This window comes from Argopecten irradians, chromosome 7, assembly GCF_041381155.1.
Source record: "Argopecten irradians isolate NY chromosome 7, Ai_NY, whole genome shotgun sequence".
Lineage (NCBI taxonomy): Eukaryota > Metazoa > Mollusca > Bivalvia > Pectinida > Pectinidae > Argopecten > Argopecten irradians.
The window spans coordinates 13,988,035-14,000,765 of record NC_091140.1 but is presented as its reverse complement, the minus strand read 5'-3'; the positions used below and the strand labels follow the sequence as shown (position 1 = coordinate 14,000,765).

Sequence of the window (12,731 nt, the reverse complement as noted above, 5' to 3'; positions counted from 1 at the left end):
CAAATTGAAGAAACAATGTACATCTACTGTGAATTTATAATCTGAATTTAAAAAGAAAAATGATATGATTTGGAAATAAATTGATTTAAAATAACACACCATATTTAACATGTAAAATTTATGACAGCAATGTATCTTTTATAAAATTGCAGGTACCCCAATGTGAACTGTGTTGTGTACACTGGAGATACAGATGCCACTGGGCTACAGATCCTTGAACGAGCCCGTCAACGTTTCAACATCACTCTCAAATCACATGTTCAGTTTGTCTTCCTGAAGCGCCGCCGCTGGGTCGAGGCCGCTAAATACCCGATGTTTACTCTGCTAGGCCAGAGCCTGGGGTCTGTACTTCTGGGCTGGGAGGCGCTGATGGCCTTTGTACCCGATGTTTATATTGACACGATGGGTTACGCCTTCACTGTTCCTCTGTTTAAATACTTTGGAAGATGCCAGGTTTGTTGTTATGTTCATTATCCCACAATTAGTACAGATATGTTGGAGAAGGTGTCGTCAAGGACTGAGGCGTTCAACAATGCATCATTCATATCCCAAAGTCAGCTCCTTAGCAATGTTAAACTTCAATACTACAAAGCTTTTGCGTACCTGTATGGTGTGGCTGGAAAACGTTGTCACGCTGTAATGGTCAACTCTTCCTGGACGTACGGGCATATCAAACAACTTTGGCAACCTTCCGTCCACACACACATCCTGTTCCCACCCTGTGACACATCGGAATTCACCAAGATCTACTTACGGGAACAAGTCGATTCACCCACCCAGAACATTATATCCATTGCACAGTTTAGGCCTGAAAAAGACCATGCATTACAAGTAGACGCCTTTCATCACTTTTTGTTGAAGAAAACTGAAAAAGAACGAAGTAAATATAAACTGATCCTAGTGGGGAGCTGTCGAAACAGGGGAGATAATGAGCTAGTGGAATCTCTGAAACAACAGTGCGATGTGTTAGGTATTACAGAGTATGTGGAGTTTAAACTCAACGTCAGTTTCCAGGAGCTGAAAGAATTAATGGCTTCATCAGTAGTGGGACTACACACCATGTGGAATGAACATTTCGGTATCGGTAAGTACAAGTTCAACATTATCATTTTACCACCATTAAAGTTTAAAATCTTGTCTAGGCTCAATTCTTTAAACTGGATCAGTGAAGGAAAAATCAGAAGAATCATTTGATAATTTTCTGTTGCAGGTGTGGTAGAGTTAATGGCTGCAGGTACAGTAGTCCTGGCCCACAATTCCGGAGGGCCCAAACTTGACATTGTGGTCAATTACAATGACCAGATAACAGGTTACCTGGCTGAAGACGTCCAGTCTTATTCTCATGCTATGGACACAATATTTAAACTAACGCCACGGCAACGATTAGACATTAGAAAGAATGCACGTGATTCCATATCCCGGTTCTCGGAGGAAGAATTTGAGCACGGATTCCTGGAAGTGATAGAACCGCTCATCTCAAACATTCGTCGGAGACAGACATCTTAGATTTTGTTTGTTATGTTGATTATTTTATTTATGACCAATTATAAAACATATATGGCTACTTGTTGTGTTGGACAGCTACAGAATAAATCTGAAGGGAAAGAAATTTTATATTTTGAGTCGGTATAGTTTCCAATTACATTTCTATTATAGTCAGAAGGTGGTGGGTGTTTGGGGATCGAGATGAAAGTTAGGTAAGGGGAAATAACCCTTTCATGTAGTAGATGTACTTTTTATTAGCCCACCATCATTAGATGGTGGGCTATTCAAATCGCTTTTTGTCCGTGGTCCGTCATCCGTCCTTCTGTCTGTCCGTCCATCTGTCTGTCCATTAACAATTCTTGTTATCGCTATTTCACAGAGAGTACTGAAGGGATCTGTCTCAAATTTCATATGTAGGTTCCCCTAGGGCCCTAGTTGTGCATATTGCATTTTGGGACCAATCGGTCAACAAGATTGCCACCAGTCATCAACAAGATGGTCGCCAGGCAGCCATCTTGGATTTTGATAGTTAATGTTTGTTATCGCTATTTCTCAGAAAGTACTGAAGGGATCTTTCTCAAATTTCATATGTAGGTTTCCCTAGGGCCCTAGTTGTGCATATTGCATTTTGGGACCAATCGGTCAATAAGATGGCCACCAGGCATCTTGGATTTTGATAGTTAATGTTTATTATCGCTATTTCTCAGAAAGTATTGAATGGACCATTCTCAAATTTCATATTTAGGTTCCCCAAGGGCCCTAGTTGTGCATATTTTGATTTGGGACCGATCGATCACCAAGATGGCCACCAAGGAGCTATCTTGGATTTTGATAGTTGAAGTTTTGACTGCTATTTCTCAGAAAGTACTAAAGCGATCTTTCTCAAATTTCATATGTAGGTTACCCTAGGGCTCTTGTTGTGCATATTGGCTTATTGCGTTTTTGGACCAATCGGTCAACAAAATGGCCGCCAGGCAGCCATCTGGGATTTTTGTATAGTTAAAGTTTGTTATCGCTTTTTCTCAGAAAGTATTGAATGGATCATTCTCAAATTTCATATGTAGGTTCCCCTAGGGCCCTAGTTGTGCATATTTCGATTTGGGACCGATCGATCAACAAGATGGCCGCCAAGGAGAGTACTATGCAATCTGTCTCAAATTTTATATGTAGTATGTTTGAAAAAGTTTGAAAAGCAGAGAAAAGATCTCTCTTTCCATTGTCAGACATAGATCATTCTTTGGTAGGCGCCAAGATCTGGGATCTCTCGTTTGAATCAAAATAATTCTGACCATATTTAAAGTGTAAAATAAAAATGGACATTCCACTAAATTAGAAAATGATAAAATAAGTCGATGCGATGATTTGTTGATTATGTAGGTGCTTGTTATCTTTTGATTGAAAATAATAATAATTAAATTATAGTGTTAATGGGGTATTTTTAGTCATATACGTTTTATTTTTGGTCTTGTTTTATTTATTTCTTGTTGGCTATTTGTTGCAGTCTCATTTACTACTGCCTTGATCCATGTTTGTCTTTGTAATTTTATTAAAAACAATGAAATCGTGATTTATTGATATGCTCATCTATAACATAGTCTGGTTGCCTCCCTTAGTTCTTTCTATCTGTTAAGACTGCCAGCCCTGCTCACTGATAATTGCTACTGAGTTTCATAGCTGCAATATTGTAGCTCAAAAGACTTTTAGACAGAAAATGATGTCGTCTTTAGAGCTAAAATTGGTACCTTTTACTGCTAATGGAGCAAAGTAATGATAATGCAAACCATAATAAAACGTTTGTTTGCATTTTATCGTACTTGTTTGATATCGCTTACCTACTAGGCAATACAAATGAACCACAAAAAATATCAAATTCTCATCGAGGCCTTATTTTTTTTTTATATAATACATATGAAGGTCTTTCTGAAGGAATTTAGACTGCAAGTTTACAAATTGTGAATTTGACGTCTTGCGAGTGGTATGGTAGATATCAAGAATGGTAGTTATGTTTGTTTTGGACAAAACTATTATGTAAATGCGTGTATACCCATCAAATAATTAGAAACCTACAAAAAGCATAGAAAACTGTGCCCAAGTGATTTTGGGAGGCAGTGCTCCACTACGACACATAGGGACCAATTCTTACCCGGCTAAAAGGTATAGTAGGCCGGGTACGTATATTCTTTCTAATGAGTTTCAATGCTGTTCACTTAATGTGGATAGATTTGCAAGTGTTTTTAAAAATGTTCGATTTGCTTCTGTTGTTAATTTCGCAATAAATATGCCTACTAACTTTTTGCAACATACTTTCATATACTGTATTTATGTAATTATAGTGTAAACAATATTTTTTATCAAATGGCTCAAATCATGCAATTCACAAAGTAAGGAATAGATACCTGATTTATCATTATTCCAGAAGTAAACAAAATGATCTGAAGTTTTGCATTTTAAAGTTATCAACGTGCTTAAAGTGTCTAATGTGCTTAAGATAATAATAAAGATGTTATTTGCATCCAAGAAATAAATCATTTCTATGATATTCATGATTTATAGGAGGAAAGCCACTAAACTAGATTTATTTGTATGACATAATATAGATGCATTGATATGTTCCATTGTGAAATACACATACTGTTTATGCATTTTGAAATCAAATTAATTGGCCTTAGACCTATTCACTCTTATGATTTTTCCATTTGTTTACCAGTAAACATTGTAATTTTTTTGTTTAGTGTTATTACACTTAAAATAAAATGCACTTTGATTGTTAGTAATTAAATCATGACTCGAGATTTTATTCGATTTTGCAAATGGATAAGCTTTAGAAATAATTCAAGCTTTAAGTTAATGTCTTGTAACAGTAGAGCCATATAAATGGATCAGAACATACAAAGGGAGATCACTCAAAAAGGCAAGAAGACCGTGAAATCAGAGTGTTAAGTGTAGTACAGTAATGTAATTTACACTATCTGGTATAATTATATATATTAAAGTTTGTTTAGAACCAACACAATACTACCAAGTAAACAAGGTCATTGCAGTGCAAGTTTGAGCTAACTCTCATGGGGATTTTACATCAATTTATTTCTGTACTCATAGTTGTATTTACTTTTTTTTTAGGTATATGAAATAGGAAAATGTAGAAACCTAATTTGCTTGAAGTGAAAACTAATTTACACTGCTTGGTGGATGAACAGATTATACTACAGTAAAACCTACCTTAGCGACCACTTCTGTATAAAGACAACTTGCTTAATAAGACCACTTTTTTGTGGGTTCTAATTTTCCATTTTTGTTACTATTGACCAGTGTATCAAGACCACCTGGTTATAAAGACTTTTTTTTTTATTTGTCACTCATTAGTCTTTAAAGACAGGTTTATTAACTGTAGATTTGAAGTTACATATTAGCATGACTCCATATAAACAATCAACACTCCAGATGGAGAAACTATCTTAAAAAGCTATTTTAATGCTTTACATTTTCTCTTGTAATTTATCTGCCCTTTCGGGTAGGTTTTCATTGAGGTGTCATGTGTTAGCAAGCAAAACGTCATACTTTTCAGAGAAAGCGAAACGGTTTTTGCTCAGAAAATAATAACGTCAAAATCAATACCTACACACAAGGGAGGTCACTCAGTGATATACAAATCCAGAATAGTTGATAGGTTAACACAAATGCTTTTTATCATCAAATGTATAACACAAATGTATTATGTAAATATCCCAAACCTATGACATCTGAGTGACTATTTTAGATATTTTCTAGTAGTTTGATCATATGTATCATATCTAGTCAGTGCCTGAAAATGTTTCCTAATTGCAAAATTTGAATGTAAGAAATTTCACTAAATTTGTATAAATCGTTTGCTTCTATATGCATGTTTTTTCTATTGTATCCAAAACACTTTCTGCATACATGTTATATGGAGTATTATTGCTGGAAAAAATTCCTTTCTTTAATAGTGGAAACAATTATTTGTATGAAAAAGCTAGGTACTTGTCATGCTCCCTGAGTAAAAACACATTATAATTGTAGGTCTGTGAGACTTCAACATTTTAATGTAATTTCTGTGTAATGTCTGAAATCATTATCATTACGCCACAATTTTTCAACAGGCATGCATTTACACACATCTTTGTTAGAATCCAGAATGACTTTCAAAATATGGTAGTCCAATGATCATAATGCCACCTTGTGAAGAATATGTTAACAGTATTACGTATGGCTGGGTTCTAGAACAACGCTTCAAACCAACTCTGTTACTTACCCTGGAATATTGCTATAATTTCCGTTTTTGTCTTATTTGCATAGTACAGTTAGCTCCCTTGTCGATAGGTATCAATTGTTGTGTCGTTATTTTATTCAGGTATGAAGTTACACAACACATGATGTCACAATAAATGCCCACCTGTAAGGGCAAATAACTCTGTAATATGCAAATACAGAAATCTCCCGTATTGTATACAATGTCTTGTTTTTAATTCTAATATTGTACATTTGACGATAATATATAGGTGTCAAACAATTTACAGATGTGCAATATCAATATGATGTGTTCTGAGGTTCAAGGTCATTGTGTCTATAGTAAGAAAATTTTCCAGATAGATATAGTAGAGTAGGTAATTTTGTGATCATTTCTCTAAAGATTTGTTTCTCTAGTTTCATGTAGAGTTTCCTATATTAGAAGATTAGTGACAATATCACGATAATTCATGTACCACACATAGTGATTTTTAGAACATGATTGATCAATTCTAATTTCTAAGCTACATTGCTATGTGTTTTGAAATATGCATGATTTAAATTCATTGTTTTAACTACATGAATGTATTTAAATATCCACATATTCCATGACTGGATTATCTTTCAATAGGAAATTTCTATTTTTGCATGCTTTTACATAACCATTTTACATGTTTAAAGAATATCACAACCATAGACACCCACTAAAGCAACATAGTCATAATTATCAGTCATGGACCTTTGTTGAAGTTCATATGGTGTTTTACCCCTTGGTATAATTTTAGATTATGACCTTGGACCTTTGATCTTTATTTAATGTTAGCAGGATGGTATAACACCATATAGACTGAATCAATTATGATTTATAGATTGGATACGTAGTAAATTTCTTTAACAAATGTGAAAAAGGTTATCTGATGTACATATTAATCACACGAAGAACAATGGCCATAGGTTGGCACCCTGAAGAACTCAATGTTTGTGCAGGTTCACAAGCACAATATCAATATCAACCTAATTGTGATGTTACTGAAGAAAGATTGAATCTTTTTTTTTTTTTTTTTTTATTGAAATCTGAGTCAATTTTGTTATATATCGAAGCTTTCATGTATTATCCAATAAAAATAGTAGAAAATATAATATTGAGATACATGCACATAATTGATGAAAATTTTCTGTTGTATTCTGACAAAGTAATTTGTTTTATTACTTTCTGTTTTTAGCTCACCTGGCCCGAAGGGCCGGTGAGCTTATGTCATGGCGCGGCGTCCGTCGTCCGTCCCGTCCGTCCGTCCGTCAACATTTCCTTTAAATCACTACTAGTCATAGAGTTCTGCATGGATTGTAACCAAATTTAGCCACAAACATCCTTGGGGGAGGGGAAACAGAACTTGTATAAATTTTGGCTCTGTCTCCCCCGGGGCAGGAGGGGTGGGGCCCAATAGGGAAATAGAGGTAAATCCTATAAATCGCTACTTGTCCTAGAGTTCTGCATGGATTGTAACCAAATTTGACCACAAACATCCTTGGGGGAAGGGGAACAGAACTTGTATAAATTTTGGCTCTGGTCCCCCAGGGGCAGGAGGGGCGGGGCCCAATAGGGGAAATAGAGGTAAATCCTTTAAATCGCTACTTGTCCTAGAGTTCTGCATGGATTGTAACCAAATTTGGCCACAAACATCCTTTGGGGAAGGGGAACAGAACTTGTATATATTTTGGCTCTGGTCCCCAGGGGGCAGGAGGGGCGGGGCCCAATAGGGGAAATAGAGGTAAATCGTTTAAATCGCTACTTGTAATAGAGTTCTACATGAATTGTAACCAAATTCTGCCACAAACATCCTTGGGGGAAGGGGAACAGAACTTGTGTAAATTTTGACTCTGGTCCCCAGGGGGCAGGAGGGGCGGGGCCCATTAGGGGTAATAGAGGTAAATCCTTTAAATCGCTACTAGTCATAGAGTTCTGAATGGAATGTAACCAAATTTGGCCACAAACATCCTTGGGGGAGGGGGAACAGACCTTGTATAAATTTTGGCTCTGACCCCCTGGGGACAGGAGGGGCGGGGCCCAATAGGGGAAATAGAGGTAAATCCTTTAAATCTCTACTTGTCCTAGAGCTCTACATAAATTGTAACCAAATTTGGCCACAAACATCCTTGGGGGAAGGGGAACAGAACTTGTATAAATTTTGGCTCTGATCCCCCAGGGGCAGGAGGGGCGGGGCCCAATAGGGGAAATAGAGGTAAATCCTTTAAATCACTACTTGTCATAGAGTTCTGAATGGAATGTAACCAAATTTGGCCACAAACATCCTTTGGGGAAGGGGAACAGAACTTAACTTGTATAAATTTTGGCTCTGGTCCCCCGGGGGCAGGAGGGGCGGGGCCCAATAGGGGTAATAGAGGTAAATCCTTTAAAACGCTACTAGTCATAGAGTTCTGAATGGAATGTAACCAAATTTTGCCACAGACATCCTTGGGGGAAGGGGAACAGAACTCGTATAAATTTTGACTCTGGCCCCCCGAGGGCAGGACGGGTGGGGCCCAATAGGGGAAATAGAGGTAAATCCTATAAATCACTTCTTGTCCTAGAGTTTTGTTTGGATTGTGACCAAATTTGGCCATAAACATCCTTGGAAGAAGGGGAACAGAACTTGTATAAATTTTGGCTCTGACCCCCTGGGGGCGGGAGGGGTGGGGCCCAATAGAGGATTTAGAGGTTGATATTCAAATTCCTTCAGAAAAGAAACAATGAACCTGTATTCAGAACATTACTTGGCATTACAAACCAGGTGAGCAATACAGGCCCTCTGGGCCTCTTGTAATTCATTAGAATCAATGTCACAATCATGGAAGATAAATATCCATACTTTTTTTCAGTAATATTGCATACAGTCTTTAATACTAATACTGGCCTAAGATTTCATAAAAAAATCTGTTACCCAAAGATGAAATGTAAATATGTTCTTGTAACTTTATGTGCAATATATTGTGTCTAAATGAAAAAAGTCTCTGACAGATTCCCAAGGAGAATTGAATGTTTCCAACCAGTTTTAGCCTACACTGGATATCCTGGACAGTGACATTAGGCCTCAGGATCATGAAACAATCTGGAGTCCAAAATTGTCTTACGTTTAGACTTAGCCAATCAAAGAAGATGTTACAAAAAGTTACATCATTAATGATTTGCTTAGTATAAACTTAAATCTAAAATTCTTTGATGATCCCAAAGCCAGGTTGATTAATGTTCTTTCCAAACAAATACTGAATGTTGAATAAACTCATTCTGTTTTATTAGAGTTACTTCCCTTTGGTTGACTGTGTCAGAAGTTCAAACTGAGTAAAATATAAAAGGGAAGTGACTGTGATAGATCAGTTGAGGTTATTTCCACTGTAATTCAAAGTAATAATCAATTATCTATTCAAGTTGAGTTGTCTCCCTTCCATCCATACAAGTTTATTAGAATTTCAAAAAAGTTGATACAATTACAGGGCTATGCAATATGTCTATTTGTGATACTACAGTTTATGAATATAACAAGAAGAAAGTATGTATATTGTAGGTTTGAATTCATTAGATTAGTTATTTAGTAATTTTAACAATGATTCAAAATTATTAAAATCTCAATAAAGAACTTTTCAAGCTTTCAGTGTGTCCATATCTATAGTTTTTATGCATGCTTCATAAATATCAATTTACTAGTTTTTATTGTACGAATACTGTAAACCCACAGTGTTTCATGTGCCATTTATTTTAACAAATTTCAGGTTTCAAATAAATTCGTGAAAGTTTATCTCTGCAAACTTACATCTACATCATTGATACTGATAGAAATGTCCGGTCAAGTTTTAAAATCTATGAATGTTAATCTTTGCGAACTTTTTTTGAAATGAAAATCGTGAAAGAAAGTTGGATTACAGTAGTCTGTCATAAACATTTCTTATTTACAAAAAATCATATCTATACACAAAATTATTAGAGATATCTGTAACTACCAAATGCACTAATATGGTTCTACCAAAACTACCCAAATGCACTGAAAATTATATGGTTCTACCAAAACTACCCAAATGCAGTGTAATTATTATTTGTTGACCATTAATACACCAATATCCCAAATTACAGCTTTATCAACCTGTTTGTAAGAAAAGATATGGCAGTGTATTTACTAAAAAAATTATCAGATTTCTAACCCTTGTTAATGTCATTCCCATAGTAATGGTTTAGTGGGTTTATTGATTTGCTTTGATGACATCGATATGAATGGGGAACAAATAAATGAACCAAGATATTCAATCACAGCTAGTTTTGAAAAAGTTTATTTTCAAACATTTTACTCCAAATTAAGTAAACAATTTCTAAAATCTCTAAAATCACTGAAACCTATAATTGTAATACATGCACACAGAGCGACAATAGTTTCCAAATCGATCTGAAATACTCATTTACTTCTGATAGTTGCCATAACAATCCAATCGTCTATCTCCCTGTATGATTATAGGGGCTAAACAAAAGTATGTAATGCTATACTAAAATAAGTAGATTATGGTGTCTTCAAACTGGAAGATCAAATATCAAGAAGACATTTCACTGTAGGATGAAACTACCATAATTCACTTGTTTCTATCACTTCATTTCAACACCAAAGTAGAATTGTCACATGTTTTAGCTATAGGGTCAAACTAAATTGTAATTAGAATGGTCCTTCGCAAAATATGTTGGATAAATTTTCAATCTGTCTTTTGATAGGGCGTTGGAATTAGGATCAAACATGTACTACCAAAATACCTGCTGTATATCACAAAACTGTATGCAAATGATAATACAAAACTCTGCTCTACATAGATAAGGATATTTATACTCATATAAATATAAAGTAGACCACGTCTCGAATACTGTGCATCTCTCTGGTTTTCTTGTGTTCAAGAAAACAGAGAGAGATCATTAGGAATGCATTTAACACCTTCGTATACTATTCATTGGAGTTCAAGAGTGATATATCTGAGGTGATAAACTTATTTAAGACCTACAACGGAACTGAAGACGCTTCCAGACAAACTTTTGTGATCAGAAAAAATGATCTCAACCTTATAAAGGACATCTAAGTAAACTATACCCTAAAAATTTGGCTGGGAGTTGCTCTAGGTTTCTTTGCAGTAGGCTTATACAGCAAGACAACAAAGGACATCTAAGTAAACTATACCCAAGGATGTGGCTGGGAGTCGCTCTAGGTTTCTTTGCAGTAGGCTTATACAGCAAGACAACAAAGGACATCTAAGTAAACTATACCCAAGGATGTGGCTGGGAGTCGCTCTAGGCTTCATTGCAGTAGGCTTGTACAACAAGACAACAAAGGACGTGGAAGTAAACTATATCCAAGGATGTGGCTGGGAGTGGCTCAAGGTTTCATTGCAGTAGGCTTATACAGCAAGACAACAAAGGACATAGAAGTAATCTTTTGGCTGGGAGTCGCTCAAGGCTTCGTTGCAGTAGGCTTGTACAACAAGACAACAAAGGACATCTAAGTAAACTACACCCTAGAATATGGCTGGGATTCGCTCAAGGCTTTATTGCAGTAGGCTTATACAGCAAAACAACAATGGACATAGAAGTAAACTATACCCAAGGATGTGGCTGGGAGTCGCTCAAGGCTTCATTGCAGTAGGCTTATACAGCAAGACAACAAAGGACATGGAAGTAAACTATACCCAAGGATGTGGCTGGGAGTCGCTCAAGGCTTCATTGCAGTAGGCTTGTACAACAAGACAACAAAGGACCAGAAAGTAAACTATACCCAAGGATGTGGCTGGGAGTCGCTCAAGGCTTCATTGCAGTAGGCTTGTACAACAAGACAACAAAGGACATGGAAGTAAACTATACCCAAGGATGTGGCTGGGAGTCGCTCAAGGCTTCATTGCAGTAGGCTTATACAGCAAGACAACAAAGGACATAGAAGTAAACTATACCCAAGGATGTGGCTGGGAGTCGCTCAAGGCTTCATTGCAGTAGGCTTGTACAACAAGACAACAAAGGACATGGAAGTAAACTATATCCAAGGATGTGGCTGGGAGTCGCTCAAGGCTTCATTGCAGTAGGCTTGTACAACAAGACAACAAAGGACATGGAAGTAAACTATACCCAAGGATGTGGCTGGGAGTCGCTCAAGGCTTCATTGCAGTAGGCTTGTACAACAAGACAACAAAGGACATAGAAGTAAACTATACCCAAGGATGTGGCTGGGAGTCGCTCAAGGCTTCATTGCAGTAGGCTTGTACAACAAGACAACAAAGGACATGGAAGTAACTATACCCAAGGATGTGGCTGGGAGTCGCTCAAGGCTTCATTGCAGTAGGCTTGTACAGCAAGACAACAAAGGACATGAGAAGTAAACTATACCCAAGGATGTGGCTGGGAGTCGCTCAAGGCTTCATTGCAGTAGGCTTGTACAACAAGACAACAAAGGACATGGAAGTAAACTATACCCAAGGATGTGGCTGGGAGTCGCTCAAGGCTTCATTGCAGTAGGCTTGTACAGCAAGACAACAAAGGACATGGAAGTAAACTATACCCAAGGATGTGGCTGGGAGTCGCTCAAGGCTTCATTGCAGTAGGCTTGTACAACAAGACAACAAAGGACATGGAAGTAAACTATACCCAAGGATGTGGCTGGGAGTCGCTCAAGGCTTCATTGCAGTAGGCTTGTACAACAAGACAACAAAGGACATGGAAGTAAACTATACCCAAGGATGTGGCTGGGAGTCGCTCAAGGCTTCATTGCAGTAGGCTTATACAGCAAGACAACAAAGGACATAGAAGTAAATTATACCCAAGGATGTGGCTGGGAGTCGCTCAAGGCTTCATTGCAGTAGGCTTGTACAGCAAGACAACAAAGGACATGGAAGTAAACTATACCCAAGGATGTGGCTGGGAGTCGCTCAAGGCTTCATTGCAGTAGGCTTGTACAACAAGACAACAAAGGACATGGAAGTAAACTATACCCAAG

At 37.0% G+C, this 12,731-nt stretch overlaps 1 protein-coding gene across 1 annotated transcript in view; it reads left to right on the top strand.

Annotated features, from left to right (window-relative positions):
• Positions 1–1,968, top strand: part of LOC138327614 (GDP-Man:Man(3)GlcNAc(2)-PP-Dol alpha-1,2-mannosyltransferase-like) — a 35,658-nt gene extending 33,690 nt beyond the window's left edge. Inside the window, exons 3-4 of the mRNA XM_069273860.1 lie at positions 153–1,084; positions 1,211–1,968. Of these exons, the coding sequence (XP_069129961.1) occupies positions 153–1,084; positions 1,211–1,506 (1,228 nt within the window). The 3' untranslated portion in view covers positions 1,507–1,968. The remainder of the gene's footprint in view (positions 1–152; positions 1,085–1,210) is intronic.
• The last annotated feature ends 10,763 nt before the right edge of the window (positions 1,969–12,731 follow it).